Raw genomic sequence first — 21,377 nt, forward strand, 5'->3', positions numbered from 1 at the left:
ATACAGAACTGGAAGGCCTAGAAGATGTCGGATAGTCCAGATTTCTGCTTCTAGACAAGATTATAAATAAAGATTTAAGCAGAAAGTTGGTGTTAACCAAAGAGATCATCTAGAAAGAGGTTCCACAGTGTCTCTTCCAATTTTTTACTCAGTAGGCATTTGTGTGACTTGCTTTGTAGCAGCCACACTGCTGGGCACTCGGATGGTTACAGAAACGAATGGGAGGAGGCTCCTGCCTTCTACGGACCTTTTTCACAACCTAAGACCAAAAAAAAAAAAAAAAAAAAAACCTGTGTTAAGTTGATTCCGACTCATAGTGACCCTATAGGACAGAGTAGAGCTGCCCCACGGGGCTTCCAAGGAGCGCCTGGTGGATTTGAACTGCCAACCTTTTGATTAGCAGCCGAGTTCTTAACCTCCTCACCACCAGGGTGTCAGAACCTAGTACACAGTTAAATTCTTCCTTATTAGCCTTTTTTTTTCTCGATTAAATTGTTTTAAAATCCATTGAATATTCATTGTCTCCTAAAGAACGTTTCCTAAAGTCTATTTAAGTCCTTAATTTTAATCATCTTCAAATCCGAGTGTCTACTTAATCTTTTCTAAGTGACTGAGAATCCTTCTTTGACATCATAGCTGTCTCTTAGCAACCTGACCCAAGCAAACAATGAGATCCTCTGTTCTATGGAGTAAAGGGAGTAGGTATAGAGTCAGAGAGAATTAGGTGTCCTCTCACCCAGAAAATATCTTCAGTACCCGTGAGAAGGAAGAGTACCTAAAAAGGGGAGAGGAGCTACATATATATAACATTTATTTTGCTGATAACACATTCTAATTCTAAAAGGGCATCTTGGCCCTTCATGAATTTTTATTTCTGTTTAAAATTCCTTACACGTGACAGTGTTTCACACTTTACACAATATTTTCATGTACAGTGTATCATTTGATGCTCAAAGTGACCTTCCTGCAGTAGGCAAGGAAGTCTTAATTTACAGAGGAGGAAATAGAAATGCGGGAGGATCAGGCACTTGCCTCCCGGTACAGTGCTCTTAATCCTTACTACAGAAGGTTTAGGAGCTTTTAAAGTTGTTAATAACTTAATTCAAATTAATCCTCTTTTTTAGACTTCAATATTTGATTTCTCGTTTGGTCAGATTTAACTGAACTTTTGAAACCCTTAATTTAGATCCCACAGTTTAGAGGGGAGGGGAAGCGGTCAAGAACAGTATAGCTTTACTGTGCATTTGAGGTAATTTGGAAGTTCATTTTAGCTTCTGAAGTCTTCATCTTTGTCTTCCTAAGAGGTGGATTTAAATTTGCTAAAGGATGTGAAAAGGAGGAAGACTGGCGAGGTAGTGATTAAGAAGCATAGACAATAAAACAACAACATTGTGATTTTTTTTTTCCTGTCTTACGGCTTAACCTGTTAAAAAGGACTGGATTTTTGTTTATTACAGTATACTGTTTGACAATGCATGCATCATACTTTTTGACTTTGAAGGATATCTCATGTTGAAGAAGTTAAGTTATAATATTGAAGAAGATTCAACTGGAATACCTTGGGGTGTTGGCTGAGGTGAAATTCCTACTGAGACATGAAGCGTTTGGCCACTGGTATCATCCTTGTGAGCCTGTTGTTGGCCTTCTATATGCCTTTTGTGGTGACTTTACCTAAAACACTGGCCATCCCCAAGAAGCTGCAAGAAGCTGTAGGGAAAGTCGTTGTCAATGCCACCACCTGTACTGTCACCTGTGGCCTTGGCTATAAGGAGGAGACCGTCTGTGAGGTGGGCCCTGATGGAGTGAGAAGGAAGTGTAAGTTTCAGCGCTTGGAATGTCTGATGAGCTGGATCTGTGGGATGCTCCATTTCACCGTTCCCATGGGGAAGGAGTTTGAGCTGAGTTGTCTGAGTTCAGACCTCCTGGATGTTGGGCAGGAAGCTTTCCGCTTTACCTGGAGGCTTGCTCGAGGTATCATCTCAACTGACGATGAGCTCTTCAAACCCTTCCGAGCCAATTCCCACTTTGTGAAGTTTGAACCTGCTTGGGAGTTTGACTCTGGGACCTACCGGTGTGACGTGCAGCTGCTAAAAAACTTGAAACTTGTCAAAAGGCTCTATTACGGGCTGAGGGTCCTCCCTCCCCACTTGGTAAACCTGAATTTCGATCAGTCCCTGACTGAGGATCAGAAGTTAGTAGATGAGGGCCTGGAAGTGAATCTGGACAACCATTCCAGGCCTCCCCATCCAACGTGGAAAAAGGATGTGGCATCTGCCTTGAGAGTAGGCGTCGCCAGTGGTGTGGCCGGTGGTGCGTTGCTGAGCTTAGCGCTCTGCAGGGGCCTGAGGGTGCTCTACAGCGACAACAGCCTTCACAGCAGAAACGCTTTGCGTCTGAAGGACTGGCTGTTCAGGAAGCCGAGCTAGCATTCTAGAGAGTGTTCTGGCTGCCAGATTGTGGATGGGCCGTGAGGGAGGAGTCCCACTGTTAAAAGAGTGTATGTGGGGGGGTCTGGGGGGCGGGACATGGAGAGGGGTAACATCATGGTAGCTGCGGGCAGTAATCTCTAATATATTTGTGTACCAGATGGATCTCTTCCTGATCTCCCCTGCTCCCTAGGTGCCTAGGAAACTGACGGCAGGCATCTCACCTGTTCCTGGAAGGAGTTCTGTCTTCCAAGCTGGCATTCATTTTCCACCTTTTACAACTTGTCGGCCTCGCCATCTCCACAATATGTTCACGTAGAAGGATGTATTAATAGCTTTTCTAGTGAAAACATTTTTTTTCCTCGTCAATAAAAATACTTGATTCACAGTAGCTGTATGATGACCTAACCTTTTCTTTTCTGCTCTTTAGTTAAAAATTCCTTGTGTCTGTTTAAATTTTCCCATGATTGGTCTGGCTGTCATTTCCCTCAAGTTTCTTAGAATAAACATTGAACAAATTATCTGCTTTGTAGGGGGCCACATACCCTTGTGTGGTAGAGCTGAGGTTGTTATAATGCCATTATGTATGTAATAGACTAGGGTATGTAATAGACATGCAGTCACTCAGTGTTAATAAATTACAGGCCCTGCCCCAGGTGAACCCTCTCTGTTCAGAGTTAAATTGAATTTCCTGGCAAAACACTGGATTCTTGTCTGGTAGGTGTCTCCTGATGATTCACACAGCTCCTTGGCTTGCTCCTAGTTCTCTCCCTTCAGCTTTCTCAGTGTCCTGAAGCTTGCGTTCCTGGGAAAGTTCAAGTGGATTGGTTTCTTCTGGCAGCCAGGGCCCCCTAAGGGAGGAGTAGTACCCACATCCCTCCGTAGGAAATCCAATCTTAAGACCTAAGGGCCATTCAGACTCTGAGATAACTGGCTTGTGGAACCATTGGTGAACAGGCCCGACCACCAGCTGAGCTAATTTTACTGAGAGAATTATAGCATTTCTTCTCATCACTTGTCTCTAGTTCGCAGAAGGAGATAGCAGAAACCAGAGACTCAGACGGTGGTTCTTTCTCTAGCTGTACGTTAGAATTGCCTGGATGAGCTTTTGAAAAATTAAGATTCCTGAGCCCCAGCTCTGAAGATGTTAGTTCAATTTAAAGTATGGCCAAAGAATCTGTATTAGTTTCTCTACTTTTTTTAGTTAAAATTCAAACCCATAGGAAAGTTGGAAGAAATATTTGATGACATCTATTGACCCTTGACCGAGACTCACCAGTAGTTCACATTTTTGCCACATTTATCTTTCTTCCTAAATACCTGTAGATTTTGCGGAACCAACTGGAAGTTAGGCATTGTATCCCTTCACCCCTAACTCATGCATGCATCTCCTAATAAGGACATTCTCCCGTGTAACCACCATGTCATATCACACCTAAGAAAATGAGCAGTAACTCCCTGATCTGATGTGTAGTCTACGCTCAGATTTCCCCAGTTTCTAAAACCTTACAGCTTTTTTTTATTGTATGTTATTTTTTGATCCAGGATCAAATGAAGGTTCACATGTTACATTTGGTTATTTCTCTTTAGTCTCCTATTTTATTACAGGTCCTTTGCATTTGGTTTTTCATGACATTGATTTTATTGAAGACTCTAGCTAGGCCATTTGTCTGTTGTTCTACAATCTGGATTTGTCATTTCCTCACTAGTGGATTCAGCTTAGACATTTTGACAGGAGCCCTACATAGATGATAGTACCTACGACGCTACATCAGCAGGTACATAACGTCAGGCTGATCCACTGTTGGTGATGATAGAGTGTTCATTTGCTTATGGTAGTGACGGTCAGCCCTCTTCTAAGGCGTATTTTTTTCCCTTTGTAATTAATAATCTGGGCAATGATACTTGGGAGGTTGATTATCTGGCTCCCCGACAAGCATTCCCACCAAGGTTTTGGTTTCCATTGGTGATCCCTCCCTTATGTTGGGTGTTGCAAAATGGTGAATCTTCTAAGTCCATCATTCCTTCTGTTCCTTCGATTAGTCTGCATTTTTCTGTAAAGAAGAGCTTACCCTTTTTACCCTCTTGTTATTTCTGGGGTGTCAATGCATTCTCTTTTTTATTCAGTGAATTATATAATCCATTACTGATGTCATTTTTTTGGTGCTCAAATTGTCCTAAGTTTTGGCCAGGAGGAGCCCCTTTTGTCCTTTTCATGCAGCCCCATTTGACTTTGAGCAAATGTGGTCTCCTGGAGGAAGAGCAGATTCAGGTTTGGGGTAAGGAAAGTCCAAATGTGGACCTGGGACATCTTGTACTAGAAAGAACGAAATGCTCAAAGTCTCACTGGACTGAGATGGTTCAGTAATAACATTCCCTAACTCATGTCCAGCACTTCAGTTTACAAAGCACTATACCCCAAAGGACCTCATTTGATCCTTACAACCAAAGATGAGATCTATGAAGGGTCAGACAGCTTGTGCCATCACATAGGGGATAGGAGACCAGGACTAGAACTGAGATCTGAAGTCATGAGTTCTAAGCGTCTTCGTTTTTAGAAGTTTTATAGGTGATTCTGATAGATAGCCAAGATTGAGAACCACTGACCTAGGCCCACGCATAGGGAGTCTACCTTACTGTTGCTCATAGTTTAAGAAGATCTTAAATTTTCCACATGCCCTGTCCCACGTACTGTCTGTCTCTGAAAGGATGGACTTCAGACCTCAGTTCTGGTCTTAATCCAGTAGGACAATGTGCCAAAGCAATTAGGAAATAGCTTGCTGTATTTTGAAGAAGACGGTAGAATTATAGCATCTCTCTCTGTACTTAATGAACTCAATATTACACTGCTGAGGAGGGAGGAGGGCTGAGGGGGTAGTGTTTCCCATTTTAGGGATGGAGAGACTGAGGCCCAAGAAGAGCTAAATAACATCTCCAGCATTCTGTTGCAAGCCAGTGGTCAAGCATGGGCTGGACTTTTAAACAGCTCTAGGTTTATAGCCCTCTGTTCACTGGGCACTTGAATTTTGACTCTAAGCATACGGAGGGGTTGAGTAGGGAGGAGAACAAAGGACCTCCCTATGAGTGGGAATCAGATGTGTTAGTGAAGACCAAAACCCAGTTCCATTCATTGAGTTCTGTACGTGTAATCTGCCTCTGGAGGGTCGAGGGGATGATGAATGTCCTAAGATGTGGGCTCTAGGGTGGCCAGTGCCTGAGCAGCCCTTTTGGGCGCAGAGCGGAGCTGACCCAATTGCAGTATCTGCCAGTGTCTCTACTGGTCCCTTCTGTGGGCTCGCTGTCAGCCTGGGCTTCTCATGCTGCATGGGTCCTGGGCAGATGGCCAAGCACCGAGTAGTGGGGCCTCTGCTCACCTTCATCTCCACCAAAGGCCTCTTCCCGGCATGGCGTCCTGCCCACGTTGCACTGGACAAGTTGAACATGTCACATATGTAAATGGAAATCTGATAAATGCTTGTTGAATGCCTGAGAGAATGTCGTGGCTGGGAAATGTGACTTCAGCGATTCAAACCCTTTTGGCCGGTTTGGGCAAAGGCAGCAGTCAAGTTCTTACAGTTAGGGGCCACTTTACTACAGGGAGAAAACTTGCCTTTGGGACCATTGAGTCAACACCTCAGATGTCCTGGAAATCAGGGAAGCCTGAAGCAGTACTACTGCACACACAGGTTACTGCCATTGTGTTAGGGAAAGGCAGCCCTGTTTAGAAAAACCAACTCTTGCCTGCCTTAAAATGTCTGAGCTTAATTTTTCTTTTGCTCAGGAATGAATGAAGCAATGTGGACTGTATTTTGTAACTTCCTTAGAGTTGACCGTGTGAGGAGTGAGATGTGGGATAAAAACCTGTAGGGCTAGAGGACAGGACAAAAGAGGTGTGCATTAGCCTGGAGATAAAAACACCCACAGCTGGTTCCAGCTGCCTCAACAAGTTGAGAATCCAACTTTATTTAAGAACTGCCTGCTACCACAGTCAATAAATAACTACATTACAAGAAGTACAGGAGAGACAGTAGGCCAAGGGCATGGTTCCACGTCAGCAATAGTGGAGTCCCTAGCACAGCCCCGCTGTGAGCAGCTCTGAGCCGTGCAGGTCTAGGGGGGGTGGGGAAGCTGGAGGAGTCTGAGGCCAAGGCACGGTGTACCCCATCTAAGGGCACTAAATCCTTACGCCCCTGTGGCTACCTGGGCTGCTGGCAAAGCTCTCTGGCCCTGTTTTTACCCCTCCCAAAGCCATATGACCCTATAAATATATACAAGTCCACTAGGTGCCCCTCAGCTACCGGGCACCTGTTTCCACCGAGCTCTTTGAAGCCCCTTAGAAAATGCCTTTTAGTCCATCTGGCATACCACCTCAGGAACCTCTTGGCAACCTCCCGCATGCCCAGGATGAAGCTTGGGTTAGGGCTGACTCAGAAATAGGGTACCACATCTGTGCCAGAGAACACAGGTGAGAGAGTACTGCCATCCCTCTGACTCGGGCCCAGCTGGCAGTCACATTTTGGGACCAGGAGGCGAAAAGAGGTTCCTGTATAGCTGGGGAAGGGACCACAGGAGTAAAGCATTCTTGGCGATATTGGGCTCCTGTAGTCAGGTACACGCTGGATGGCTCTAGGGACTGAGAAAAGCAGTTGTAAACAGAATGCCTGGGGTGAGCCCTCCCTCTTATTGGCTGTGTGACTTCAGTCACTTCCTCAAGGAGCAGGGGCTACAGTAGATGTGTCCCCAAGACTCTTCCTTGCTAAAGACTTTGATTCTAAGACTCTCCCTCCAGTCCTGATTTCACCTAACCTAGACCATGACCAGCAGCTGTCAAAACTTTCTTCAGTGATCCCTAAAAAAGAAAGGAGCCCCTTAGTCCTTCCAAGGCCAGTCATTCCAGGGTCTCACTGCAGAAGTTCTTTCTGATGTCTAACCCCAGTCTCACCTGTTGTTACTTTACCAAAAAAGAGAAAGAATTCCCTTCCCCCGCAAACCGAACACATAGCTGGTTGGACGATGGAACGAGCCCAAGAGCTCGGCACTGAGGTCTGGAGGGCCATGAGAAGAGTGGGCTCCCAATCCGCTCTCACTTCCCGTCTTCAGAGATGGTCCTCCCACTCCCCGGCACCATCTCTACCCTTTGATGCCCTGAATAACCGTAGAGTCACTTGACCTTCCTGGGTCCTGAGACCTGGATCCTGAGAGCTGCCCGCCCCTGATACACATCTGCACTGTGAGAGCAACAAGGACTAAGTAACCACGGCAAGGGCAAAGGGCCTTGAAGGCAGAGCCTGGTGTGCGCAGACCCTGAAGCGGTGTTTGCAGGCTGTGTCGCTGGTCCTCAAGGCACGTATTGGTCACTAAGCTGGGTGGTAAAGGACTTGTTTGTGGCTGCTGTCCCTTGCTGACTTTGGGGCTGCCTTTGGGGCTGCCAAGCTGGCAAAACTAGCCTGGTGTGTGTCAGAGGGAAAGCCAGGGTAAGGTTAGTGATCACAGCTAGAGGGAGCCAAACTTCTACTCCCCTGGCCCATCCCAGCAGAGAAGAAAACCAGAGGCCTCTGGGGCAGGAAGGGACTCTGAAAAGCCATCCAGTCTGGTTTTCCCCTTTCAAGCCAGCTCGCGTACAAGCCACCGCGACAAGAGGCTGTTCCGTCCTAAACGCCTACATATCCTCAAGCCGCCTATGGTCGTATTACTCCTTAGCCAGTCATCTAAGGGACGTCACGCTGCAGCGTCATCTGTGTCAGTATCGTCCTACACCCCCCAAACCACTGCTCCCCGCACAGGGGTTAGCTTTTCCTGGGGCTTGTTTTCCTGGTTAAAACCCTTTCCCAGCAAGTTGCCTTCCTTTCCATTTGTACTGGACCTCATTAAACCAAAAAACCAAACTCGCTGCCGTTGAGTGGATTTGACTCCTATCGACCGTGTAGACAGAGGAGAGCCGCCCCATAGGGTCTCCGAGACTGTGACCTTTACGGAAGATGCCGCATCTTCCTCCCATGAAGTGGCTGGTGGGTTCGAACGACCAACCTTTCGGTTAGCAGTCAAGTGCTTGACCACTGTTCCCTGGGCCTCACTAGAACTAAAATATTGAGTCATGAGTATCTTTTATATTTGCTTCAAGCAAGCTGAGGGGCTGCATCCTCCAGCTACACTGGTTAGGATCTGTGCCAATTTACTTTATCCTTCTGGGCCCAGCACCAAGATACCTGACCCTTGCCTCCCCACCACAACCCTGAATGAGGAAAGAACCAGCTTACCCTTGGAAGGACACCTCTTTCTCCCAGCACTCCCTTCCTGATGGAGAGCTGGGCACAGACCAAATCACAACCAACAGGGCCTGGAGGGAGGCTGGGCCATGTTGGGTCCCTGTCATGGCAGAAGGGTCGCATAGCTGAGCCCTCCGAGGCTTGCATGTAGGGGGTGGGCATGGGAGCAGGATTTGGCCGTCCTGGCTCCAGGGAGGCAGTCCTGGCCTGGGGTGCTGGGTGGCGGTAGGGAGTAGAGATATGAGCAGATGTTTAAACAAAAAACTGTAGTGGTAAACATTTAACATAAACCTGCCCAGCAAAAGAGAGCAGGAGGTGGAAGTTTACAAAACTGTAACAAAATTGAGCTCTGCCTGTAAAGGACAGCACACAGGCTCAGGGAGTCCCCAAGTGTCTGTGCCCATGGATGCCTGCTTTGTGCTGCCGCACATGAAGGGCCGCCTGTCAGCAGTGGCTTGGGGCATCCCTGTCCTTGCTTTGGCCTCTTTTCTTGGAGCAAGGGGTGGGGGCTTCAAGCCAGCACTGCGATTGAGGTCATAGCACAGCCAGGCTGAGAAGACAGAACAGGCTGGATGTCTCCCGGAGTCTGCTTGCACCTTGGGCTAGGAACAGCCACTGCTGAGCCCCACGGTCAACAACCTGGACATCTTGAAGCAGAGTTTTCACACCCTACTGCCCTGACTGCCCTCTTAACCAGTCCAGAGCTGCTCAGCTCTGCCCCCTTGGAGCAGCTTGTGCCCCCTTCCTCTGCACGGTCAGGGAGCCTTGAACCAGAAGGTAGGAGACTCAAGCTCTTATTCCAGCTCCATCACTTACAGCCTGTGTGACTTTGGGAAGTCCCTAACCCTCTCTGGACCTTCGTTTCCTCATCTGTAAAGTGAGGGGCTTGGACAAGTTGAGCTCTAAGGACTCTTGCACTCGGAGGTTTTGTAACTGTAATATACTCAGAGTGCAAGATAGCGTGTCCCATTTATTAACCCCTGTCCTTCTGGGGAAACACAAAGGGACCACCCTGTCAAAAGAGCAGTCCCAGGGCACTCCCGGGGAGCAGTCAGAACCACAGCTTGGCTCAGAAGACTTCTGATTCCAAAACAAAGAACGAATGCTCCCATTACTCTCCCAGGCTTGTCAGTGGTGCTGGAGCAGGGTCCTGGGGCCTGAGGGATGAGGAGGTGACCACAGGCCGGTGGGGGGAGCTGGAGGTGGTCTCCTGTCCCCCCACATGCTGCCCAAACCCTGGGAGGGCCTGTGAGGATGGGTCTTGGAGTGGGGAAACCTCCCCAAGACAGCCCTTTTAGTCATCCAGTCATGTGTAGTGGCTTCTGTCACTCTGGAGGTGACAGGGTCAGGTTGGCAGTGTTGGCTGAGAGCAACTTCACCTGGATTGTGACTGTGTCCCAGGCCCAGGCTGATGCCCTTTCCCAGGAGTATCAGCCTCTCAGCCCTTTTCAGCTCCTGTCCCCACCCCCCAGCCTGGAGTATCATCCCCTGGCTGCAGACATCAGGGCCCTGGTTCTCAGCTGCCCAGGTGGTACCAGGGGCCTCTGTGGAGTCATCAAGGACAATGCCAGGGTCCAGCTGGGCCACCCCACAAGAGGAGAAGGTAGGAGAGCCCTTGGTCCCAGGGTTTGTCTCGTTTCTTCAGTCCACTCATGTTCCTGTCGGGCCCAGGACTCTTCTCTGAGGGGCAGGGTCCAGAAGGGATCCCAGAGTGCCATATCTGCTGATCTAAAGATCATGTTAAAAAACCCCCTTCTTCCCACAGGTCTGTTCCTTCCTTCCATCCAGGTGCCCTAGAGGGCCCAGGCGTAGAGTCCGGTATTACCATGGAAGTTACTGCCTGTTGCCTCTCAATTTACGGAAAACAATCCTCGCGTGGGTTCTATCCTGAGGCAGAATTTGGAACATCTTACCTCCTACAAAAAGGGCACTGTTTAAAGTAGGTATTTAAAACCAACCACTCTTGGGCACAGTGTTGGGCCACCTTGGTGTCTGGAAGGGGCCGGGGCCAGCTGGCGGTGTCCCTCAGAGGTGGGCGTCCAGCTGTGGCAGAGAGGGAGGGGGGTCGAGATCAGAGCTCCAGGTAGCTAAGGACGATCAGCATTGTCATGGAGTGGGAGAGGATGGCACCAGGATATGCTGCTGGACGGACTCCTGAGTTCTCCACCATCATGCTTGTTCCTGAAATCAGCAGGCAGAAATGTGCAGTTGCAGCCAGCTGGACCACCCCACCCACCTCTGGATAGGATCAAGGTCTTTCCTAAGGAGACACATAGAGGGCCAGTGTCAGGATGGGGAGTGTAGATGGCTGGGTGGTCTTTTCAGCCCTAAAGCATTTTGTGGGACCCTCAGCCTTCCCTGCACCTTGTAAAAGGAGCACCCTAACTTCCCTGGCCTTCGGGGATGCTTTGTGGGGGGAGGCAATGACGGGGTAATTCCAGGACTGCTCTGTAAGTGGGTACTGCCTGTCTTCCTCATTCGCCTTTGTGTTTGGCCGAGTTGGGATTGGCATCTCGGTGGACCCTGATACTCCTGGGGATTGGGTGAGGGAGAGGCAGCACCTCCATTCCTCACGATGTGGACTTCTGCCGGGATCCCGTCGCCTCCGGGCCCTGTGGTCCGAATCTGCACCAGGGCATGGCCAAAGTCTTCAGGTACTGCAATTTCTATCCAGTTCTTGTTGGTGAGATGAAGTGTGGGCGTCGGGTGTAAGTCATTCTGGTACAGCATCTGTAGGAAGGGGTTAGCCAGGTGGAGATTTCTTATACCAGGGTTGATCATTCTCTCCTCCCCAGCTCCAGTCACTGGGAGGGGCCCAACGGTTTCCAAGGCCCTCCCACTCACCCATCCTTCTGTCTCCACTGCCCAGGACTAAGCTTTTGAACAAGCTCTTCATTTGGGGGAGGAAAGCTCATAAGCAGCTAACTCTTTATGCGGAGTCCTTAGGCTAGGAGGACCTCTAAGGCTTTACCCCTGCCTTTCCACAGTGATACTATCTGCCCCCCCCCCTTTTTTCTGTTTACTGTGCTTTAAGTGAAAGTTTACAAATCAAGTCAGTCTGTCATACAAAAACTTATAAACAACTTGCTATGTAACTCCTAGCTGCACTCCCCCTAACGAGATGGCACATTCCTTCTCCCCACCTTGTATTCCCTGTGTCCATTCAGCCAGCTTCTGACCCCCTCTGCCCTCTCATCTCCTTTCCAGACAGGAGCTGCCCACATAGTCTCATGTGTCTACTTGAGCCAAGAAGCTCACTCTTCATCAGTGTCATTTTCTATCCCATAGTCCAGTCCAATCCCTGTCTGAAGAGTTGGCTTTGGGAATGGTTCCAGTCTTTGGCTAACAGAAGGTCTGGGGACCATGACCTCTAGGGTCTTTCTAGCCTTGGTCAGACCATTAAGTCTGGTCTTTCTACCAGAATTTGGAGTCTGCATCCCACTGCTCTTCTTCTCCCTCAGGGGTTCTCTGTTGTGTTCCCTGTCAGGGCAGTCTTCGGTGGTAGCCGGGCACCATCTAGTTCTTCTGGTCTCAGTCTGATGGAGTCTCTGGTTTATGTGGCCCATTCTGTCTCTTGGGCTCATGTTTCCCTTGTATCTTTGGTGTTCTTCTTTCTCCTTTGCCCCAGGTGGGTTGAGACCAATTAATTGATGCATCTTAGGTGGCCGCTTGCTGGCTTTTGAGACCCCAGACACCACTTAACCAAAGTGGGATATCTGCCCCCTTTTTGGTCTCTACTACAATCTACCCGGAGAACCACTGGCGTATTTCCTGCCTCTCACAATCACAAATTGTTGCTGACATCTAACTTAGATCCTTCTTAATATAAGTTGCAGCTCCCTTGTGTTGTTGTTAGCTGCCATCAAATCAGTAGCTACTCATGGTGAGCCCATGTGTGCAGAGTAGGACTGTGCTGTACAGGGCTTTCAATGGCTGTAATTCTTCAGAAGCAGATTGCCAGGCCTGTCTTCTGAGTCACCTCTGGGTGGGTCCCAACTGCCAGCCTTTTCAGCGCTTAACCATTTGTGCCACCCAGGGAAGCCCTTGAATCTACTGGAAAGGCAGATAAGTTGTTCCTCACCATTTGATGCCTGGTTGGTCCCTTCCTCACCTTATAGCCAGTGACTGCAGACTCGTTCCGCAGAGAGACCACCGGGTCCCACTTAATGCTAAGACTGGAGCTTGAGAAAGTCCAGGAGATGTTGCCAGGAGGTCGCTGTGGAGCTGCCAGGGAGGTGGAGAGTTGGGGAGACTTGATGATGTTTCCCCACTCCACCCTGCCCCCTGCTCTTTAGCCAGCCCTTTTCTGGAGGTCTGCCTATAGCAGTTATACTCTGTCACCACTGTATGAGAAACAAGCCCCATGCAAAGCCAAGAGAGAGAGGCGCTTCAGAGGCCATGCGTTCCGCTAGGCTGGCTGCCATGTTTCTGTCCGGCCCAGGGCTTGTGGGCTGGAGCTTTTGTCTTATCAGCCCCACCCCCCTACTCTACCCCAGGTAGATGGACTCACGGGGCTTCATGGTCATGGCACTGTCAGAAGGGCTGGCAGGCCCAGTGCCGGCCCGGTTGTAGGCCCGCACAGTCACGTGGTACTTGGTGTTGGGGTGCAGGCCGGTGACTCGGGCACTGGTGTCCAGCCCTGCGGTCCTCACTCGGTCAGCGGCTGCTTCTTTGTCCCCAGCTTTCCAGTAGCGGATCTGAAGGGGGGCAGGGGTGCCCTAGCATCCAGGATCAGGCCCAGGACCTCAGGGCTACCTGACCCAGGCCCTGGACACTAACATACTGCCCTCTCCTCCTCACCCTGGCCCTAGTGACTCGGTCATGGGTCTCAGAGCCTGGACACTAAGCTGTGCGTTTCAGAGAACAGACCCAAGTCAGTGGTGGTCACTTTTGTCTTCTGGGTGCTCAGCAGAGTGCCCTGCCCAAGGAAGATGCTTAATACGTGGACTAAATGAGGGCATGGGTGGGTGATGAGTCGGGGTGTACACAGACTCCTCCTAGCAGCGGCCTGCCAGAGCCCACTCCCATTTAATTATATCAGGGACTACCATGGGGATTCTGCTAAGGACTTCTTGTCGTTGTTATTAGCTGCCATCAAGTTGGGCCCTAACTATGGCAACCCTATGCACAACGGAATGAAAACTGCCCAGTCCTGTGTCATTCCCGTGATTGCATATTGGACCACTGTGATCCACAGGATTTTAATTGGCTGACTTTAGGAAGTGGTTGCCAGGCCTTTCTTCCTAGCCCATTTTAGTCTGGAAGCCCCACTGAAACCCGTTCAGTGTCATAGCAACATGCACGTCTCCACTGACTGACATGACTCAGTGTGCGTGAGCTGCACTGGACCAGAGCTGAAGAAGTCACCACAGCAGCGTGAAGTGCCTATCTGTACTTGCAAGGTAGCCCTCCAACCCCTAACGAGCTTATGATGGCTGCTCAGTAAATGCAAACCCATTTTTTAATAGCAATCATGATATTAAGGCTTAATATCATGGGCATGTTAAGGTCAGCGAAAAAGAGGAAGATCTTCAATGAGATGGACTGACACAGTGGCTACAGCAGTGGGCCCAGCATAGCAACGATTGTGAGGATGGCGCAGGACCAGGCAGTGTTTCATTCTGTTGTACATAGGGTCACTGTGAGTCGGAACCGACTCGACAGCACCTAACAGCAACAACGTTTAAAATCAAGGGCAGAGTTTGGATTTCTCTCTTCACTGTGTCTTGCCTCAGCTGTTGTGCAGAGCTCGCTTACTGGAATGGAATTTACAATATCACCAGTACACCCAGCCTGATGAGTCTCCCTCAGACAATGACAGTTCGGACTAATGTTCTTTCCTTCTCTTACTCTCATTTGTGTTACATCTGCTCCACAGGTACCTACGCGTAGAGTCATCCATGGGCCTAGAGCTAGGTCACTGACTGCTAGGCCCAGAGTTCTCCCAGGACTGGAAGATCAGCTGGCCCATGTTCCCTGTGCCCTCCAGGGGTGCCAGGCTGAATCCTGGGGCAACAGCAGCCCCAGGGAGGGCTCCCCAGCAGAGGTGGGAAGGAGTCTCTCAGGCCATGCCCCTTCCAGAGCCTGCTCCTCCCCACTTGGGCTCCGCTGCTTCCAATGCTGGCCTTGAGCCAACGCTTCCTGTGCGGCCATCTATGTCAGACATAGAGGGCGGGGGGCGCTCAGTCTGTATCCACAGTGCTGCCTAGACTGGGTCCTCTCTGCCAAGTCAGCGAGTGGATGATTGCAGGGGGAGTGACTTGTCAGGGGGTGTTCCTAGCTGTGCATTGCCCCCACCTGGCCTTGAAGCCAGCACCCTCCTTCCCCAGGCCCAGGGGTCAGTGCTCACCTCATACCCCAGGAGGACACCATTCATGTCCCGCTGCACTGGTTCCCACGTCACATTCATCTCCGAGGATGAGATTCCGTTGGCCCAGACCTTGGCAGGGGCCAGCCTGGGCTCTGGGGACCAGAAAAGAATGAGTTTGGTCTCCCACGGCCTCCCTGTGCCCTACAGATCAGCCCCAACCTGAGAGCATCCTTGCTAGGGTTTTAGAGTAGAGCCCAGGACACCCCCAGAGCCCATTTTCTGACCCTCGGCCTTCCCCAGAGAACCTCCCTCTTCAGCCCTGACCAGGGAGAAAAAGGGGGGAGGGGTTGCAGAAATGAGGCTAATGGCCTAGGGCCCAGGTGTTCACTTAACCTCCTCCAATGGTATTGAGTGGGATCTGGAGTAGCATTCTCCACAAGCCCCACCTCAGGGACCGTAGCTCACTTAGGGAGCATCTCCTGTATGCTAATCACTGTCTTGTTTAATTTTATTCTCACTACAGCCCTGAGCCCTGGCGGCACAGTGGTTAAGAGCTTGGCTGCTAACCAAAAGGTCCCCAGTTCTTTGCTGTGATGGGGATCACAATAGAGGGTCCCAGACAGAGCTGGAGAAAATGAACAAAATTCTAACTCAAAGACCAGTCTTGCTGGCCTGACAGACTGGAGAAACCCTGAGAGTATGGCCCCCGGACACCTTTTCAACTCAGTAGTGAGGCCACTCCTGAGGTTCACCCTTGAGCCAAAGATTGGACAGACCCATGGAACAAAACAAGACTAAAGGGGCACACCAGCCCAGAGGCAGGGACTGGAAGGCAGGAGGGAACAGGAAAGCTGGTAATAGGGAATCCAGGATTGAAAAGGGAGAGTGTTGACATGTCATGGGGTTGTTAACCAGTGTCATAAAACAGTGTGTGTACTATTTAATGAGAAACTAGTTTGTTCTGTAAACCTTCATGTAGAATGCAATTAAAAAAAAGAGTCAGTGGTTGGAATCCACCAGTGGCTCCTTGGAACCTCATGGGGCAGTTCTACTCTGTCCTATAGAGTTGCTGTGAGGCAGGTCGACTCCACGGCAATGGGTTTGGCTTAGTTTACAGCCTGTGAGAGAACTGTTATCCTCATTTTATGGAGAGGGGAAACAGGCTCAGAAGGGTTGAGTAACTTGCCCAGGGTAACACAGCTAGTAAGTGGCAGAGCTGGACCGTGCCAGGGGCAGCCCACCTTCCTCAGCCGAGTACACGAGCGCAGTGAGGCTCTCGGGCCCTTCTCCGCGGCGGTTGTAGCTGCGGATCTTGACCTGAAAGGGCGTGTAGGGCCGAACGCTCTCGTTGCTGTAGACGAAGTGCCTGGCGTCGGCGCCGGGCACCCGGGCGGTCTGCCAGCTAGCGCTGCCCTGCCTGCGGAAGGACAGCAGGTAGCCGAAGCCGTCTCCGTTCTGGTACTCCCGCGACATGGGCTGAGGGGCAAGAGCGTGGCATGGTTGTGGGGCCGTGGGCGCGCTTCCCTGCCCATCCTCTGGCTCCACCCAACCTTCACGAGAGGGACAGCCTGAGCCTCCTGGGCTAGCAGCTGGGACGCAGGGCCGGGGAGGGGAAGAGGACGTAGTCAGCCCCTGAGTCGGTACGGGGCAGCAGCTCTATTTAGACCCTTTCTACTCCAGCCCGGAGACCAGTGTGTGGGGGTGGCAGGGAGGGCAGGACTCGCCCCCCAGAGAATCGGAGGCACATTCTGCTTCTGTCCTGGGCAGCTTACCGTCCAGTTGATGATGAGTTCTCCCGGGGCTCCACCTCCTCCGCTGAGCCCTGAGGGGGCCACCGAGGGGGCTGTGAGGGGACAAGGTACACAGATGTGGCTTGTTAATGCGCAACGAAGCAACAAAAATGCTGAGCCCGTGTCTGTAAAACATCCTGCAACATTAGATGTTCCATAAAAGATCATTTTCCTCTTCTCTCCTGTTGGCTTAAACTAAACAGATCAATTCTTGTTTGCTTTAAATTAAATGGGATAAATAACCCAGAACTGCAGTTAATACAAAAGGCATTTCTTTGGCGATTCCAGGGTATTTTATTATTATTTTTCTTTTCGTGGCAGATTTAATTTCCTAGTTGTCTCTAGTATTAAACAAGGCTGATATTAAAAGAAGAATGTATTTTATCAGCATGCACCACTTAGAAGGGGGTGGCTTGGCTGAGGGTCAAAATATTTCAGCAGAGTATCTAGCAATTGGAGACTTTTCACTTGGTTCTGATGGTGATAGCTTAAAAAATTTGCCCTAACACATTGCCCATTTGATGCTATGAGGTGGGAGTTATTATTTCCAGGTAGAAAGACTCAGGCCCAGAGCAGTTATGTGACTTGCCCAAGGTCACACAGCTAATAAGTGGCACAGCCAAAATTTGAACTCAGTTCTTCTTATTTCAAAGTCCACCATCTTTCCTCTGCATCCCAGTTGTCTTTGAGCCCATCAACTCCTGGGATGCTAGAATGAAGGAGACCCCTGGCCACCCACATTTGACTCTGAAAGAAGTTTAGGGTCTATCAAAGGAAGTGCTCTCCTGGAATTCCTTATTTAGTAGAGGTACCCGCTGAAGATGCTCCGTGATTCCAAAAAGAGTGTGGAGAGTCAGCTGGGAGCATATAGGGAAACACGTCTCAGGGAGACCAGAAAGCAGACCCTCACTGTACATCCACTGAGCAGGCAGTGGGGCAGGTTGGCTGGGTGGGAGGAGGGGAGGCAGAGTCCTGATTTTGTGCTGCAGCCCCTCCCAGGACCCCAGGGCTTTTATTTCTGGCCTTCCCCCGATGGCTCCAGGGCCACGGCAGCCACAGGGAGGGCTCCACTGCAGAGTGGACAGGGTACTCCCAGCAGGTGCTGACCAGGGCCTGTGGCTGTCTGCTCTCTCCTCCCTTCCTTCCCGGCTCAGGCTCTGAGGGTGGTGGGCAGATACTGATCCTGTTAGGGCTAAGGAAGCAGGACTTGCAAACACTGGCTGCTTCCCTACCCGCCTGCACAACTTATACACACACACCTTCCTCATTAACTGATGTCAGCAGCTGAAGCCTTCCCAGGAGGTCATCTGCCCACCACCCATGATCCTGGGTTTGAGTCCACACTCTGCCAGTGTGACCCTTCCCGTCTCCAAACTGTGGTTTTTCCATTAAAAAAAAAAAATTTAAACCTTTTATTTTGAGATAATTGTAGATTCATATGCAATTGTAAGGTTGGCCCATTTTTGAAATGAGGGCTTTGGACTGGCTGGTCCTCCTATCCCTGACAGGCATCATGCGGTGCCGTGGCCCTGGTCCTGCCTGGTGCTCCTCTTCCATGTGTATGTCGGAGAGTCCGAGGCCGCTGGGAGAGCAGGGCTGTAACTCAGAGTTGGCTTGCTGCTTGCCTGGGCTCCTTTTAAGGAGGACCAGGGGCACTGCCCTGACGTTAGTTCACTTTGGGAGACCCGTGACTCTCACCAGCTTCCTTGGTCCGGATTTTGCTGGAAGGCCCGCTGGGCTCGCCGGTGCCCAAGATGTTGCTGGCTACGACCCGGAACTCATAGTCCATCCAGGGCGTGAGGCCCAGCACCTGGGCGGTCTCGGCGTTGCCCTCGATGTTGGCAGGATCTGCAAGGCAGCGGGAGTGGAGGCTTTAAGTCCACCTCACAGCACTTGTGTATCGGTCTGGATACAGAGGGCGGGGCCTGGGCCTGAGTCTCCCCTTTGTACCCAGTGCTCACCACGGTGCCTGCCACGTGCTTCAGAAATGATGGAAACACTAGCGTTTTGGGGCAGCAGCACGAGGCTCCCTGCCTTGGCACCTTAGCTGGGCACACCCTCCCTGCACTAATATTCTTCTTGCCCCTGGAATAGACTCACAATCCTTCAAGAGTGCAGACTGGGCGCCTCCTCCCCCACTCTCCTCCCTCCTGGTCTGGGAGCTCCCAACAGGCAGAGGGCCTATGCTTGTCCTCTGTGAAGCTGCAGGCTCAGCACTCCCTCTCCTGTCCACCACCACCTCCCCATCAGCACCTACGAGGGCAGGGCCTCACACTTACTGGTCCGAACGTGCTTCCACTTCCCTGCCAGTGGAGTTCGAGCTTGCAGGGTGTACTTGGCAATGGGGCTGTGGTTGTCAAAGCCACGGCTCCAGCTGAGCTGGACAGTGGTATCACTGATGTCCCTCACCACCACACCTCCCGGGGGACCTGGTGGACCTGCATCAAGAGGTCCGACACACACTGGGTCAGAATTGGGGAGCTTCAAATTTGAGCCAACCTCTTCCAGGCCCGGCTAGAGCTGGTGCGGTATGAAGAGGGGGCAGCAGAGGGCACAGTGAACCCCCCCCCAGGCGGGAGGGCAAGGAATGAGGCAGGGAGTTGGTGACTGTGGGGTTGTGTGGTGGGAGGGATGTGTTTAGACCCCTGGTCTCAAGGCAGGAGGGGCTCACGGAAGCCCTCAAATAGATGTGTGGGTAGATTTCCCAGGACTAGTCTTTGAAAAAAGATGACAGCCTCGGAAACTGTATGGGGCAGTTCTGCTCTGTCACAGAGGGTCACTATGAGTAGGAATCGGCAGTGGTTTTTCAGTCTTTGAAAACTTCTGGCCTTAGCATGGCACTCTGGTTTGGGGGATCTGTTTTAAAAAGTGAGTTTTTAAAAGTTTCCCTTTGAAGGAATAATCTCATTTAGAACCCGCAAAGAACCATGTCCAGCTCAATGGACTTCTGCCAGAAACCCCGACAGCTTGCAGGGAGGGGAGGGCAGGGGTGGAAGGGCAGGATAGTTCAGTTGGTGCTCTCAGGAAGTCTGGGGTGGGGGTGGAGGTGGGAACCCCCATCACCTCGGACCAGGACCGTGGCCTCCTTGGATGCGCTGTCCACCACCGTCTGGGCTACACACGTGTACTTCCCACTGTGGCGCAGCTGGGCGTTCAGGATGGTCAGATCCCCGACTGTCTCCTTCTGCACAGGGCAGAAAGCAAGGAGGGGGAGGTCAGGGAGAGCAGCCCTGGCTGGTGCAGTAAGCTGTGAGACAGAGCTTGGGAGTCCCTGCTCCATTAGGCCCACAGGCTCCTCAGCATCTCAGTTTTCTTGTCTATTCAATGGTAGGAATCAGCTACTCCCCCACTTCGTACCCCTGGGGGCTAAACAGCAGAATTTGTTGTGGAAGACAATCACCGATTGTCCAAGTTAATAATGTCATCTGTGAGACAGCAAAAACAGCCATGGGGAGGGAGTCTTGCAGGGCTCCTGGGATCCCAGGTTTGCCCCTCACCCTCTCCTAGCTTTATGGCCGTCGGGTGGCATCTGGGGAACGGGCTGCCTAAGCGAGGTTATTAACCCAAGGCTGCGCTCCCTGTGCATGGCCTGAGGGAATGAAAGGGCTTCAGGAACCCTGAAGGTGGTGGTGTTTACGGATGTCTTGGGTTCCCTGTCTATCCAGGATGAGGGTGGAGCCCTGAGGGCCCAGCTCACCACACTGGCCCTCTGGTAGTGACCCCTGGGCTTATCAAAGTCGATGGGGAAGTCATCCAGGGTCCAGGTGAAGGTGAGGTCCATGGTGGGGTCATGGGAGGCGTGGCACTGCAGGGTCAGGTTATCCCCCAGGTTGATGTCAGCACTTGAGGGGGCTAGAGTAATCTTGGTTGCATCTGCCAAGAAACACGAGGACCCTGGGTGGATGGGAGGTAACAGGCCAGGCAGGTGCAGAAGGACAGGTGAGAGGTTGTGTCCTCAGCCCCAGGGAAGGAAAGAGGCAGTGTGGTGACAGGTGTCCTGATGCCTCAGCAGTCCCATGCATGTGTGAGAGGGGGCAAGACTAGATTCTAGATCGTGGCCCCAAGCAAAACTGGATCCTGGAGTGGCTTCAGAACTAAACTGGGAGGAATATGGGGACACAAGAGCAGGGCCACGAGGAGAGATGACAGCCAGCCTGTGGTGGCTGAGCCCTTACCTCGTACAGAAAGGGTGCCGGTGCTGTTGGCTTTGCCCATGGAATTCTCAGCAAAGCAGGTATATTTGCCTTCATCTGACCGACTGATGTTTCTTATGATCAGGGTGCCATCTGGAGTCACAGTCACTCTGCAGTGAGGCCAAAGCAGCCCTGTAGTTACGGGAAGGGGACTTGCCTCCAAGGGGAATGAGGACGGGCAGGAGCCATTCGGGGTGGGCTGGGGTGGTACCTGCTGCTGTTGACCAAAATCTCAGTGCCTTTGCTCCAGAGCACCACGGCCTTTGGAGCTGCTCGGGGCTGGCATGGGATAATGATCTCTCCCCCCCGGGCCGCGGGAATCAGACGCCTTACGGGATTCAGCCTGAAATCTGGGGCCAGTGCTGGAAGGAAAGGGGAAGCCCACAGTCACC

At 51.1% G+C, this 21,377-nt stretch overlaps 2 protein-coding genes across 2 annotated transcripts in view; one reads left to right on the forward strand and one right to left on the reverse strand.

Moving 5' to 3' along the window:
* Positions 1-10,372, forward strand: TMEM81 (transmembrane protein 81). The gene has a single exon (XM_023548310.2). It carries the CDS (start codon positions 1,596-1,598, stop codon positions 2,424-2,426), a length of 831 nt encoding a protein of 276 aa, XP_023404078.1. The 5' UTR covers positions 1-1,595; the 3' UTR covers positions 2,427-10,372.
* Positions 10,179-21,377, reverse strand: part of CNTN2 (contactin 2) — a 22,257-nt gene continuing 11,058 nt past the window's right edge. Inside the window, exons 10-22 of the mRNA XM_064273323.1 lie at positions 21,197-21,347; positions 20,968-21,095; positions 20,490-20,665; positions 19,856-19,976; positions 19,072-19,230; positions 18,491-18,640; positions 16,775-16,845; positions 16,244-16,478; positions 15,042-15,154; positions 13,203-13,389; positions 12,804-12,916; positions 11,254-11,422; positions 10,179-10,873 (exon numbers count right to left, since the gene is read on the reverse strand). Coding sequence (XP_064129393.1) covers positions 10,764-10,873; positions 11,254-11,422; positions 12,804-12,916; positions 13,203-13,389; positions 15,042-15,154; positions 16,244-16,478; positions 16,775-16,845; positions 18,491-18,640; positions 19,072-19,230; positions 19,856-19,976; positions 20,490-20,665; positions 20,968-21,095; positions 21,197-21,347 — 1,883 coding nt within the window. The 3' untranslated portion in view covers positions 10,179-10,763. The remainder of the gene's footprint in view (positions 10,874-11,253; positions 11,423-12,803; positions 12,917-13,202; positions 13,390-15,041; positions 15,155-16,243; positions 16,479-16,774; positions 16,846-18,490; positions 18,641-19,071; positions 19,231-19,855; positions 19,977-20,489; positions 20,666-20,967; positions 21,096-21,196; positions 21,348-21,377) is intronic.

This window comes from Loxodonta africana, chromosome 20, assembly GCF_030014295.1.
Source record: "Loxodonta africana isolate mLoxAfr1 chromosome 20, mLoxAfr1.hap2, whole genome shotgun sequence".
In the NCBI taxonomy this organism is placed as follows: Eukaryota; Metazoa; Chordata; class Mammalia; order Proboscidea; family Elephantidae; genus Loxodonta; species Loxodonta africana.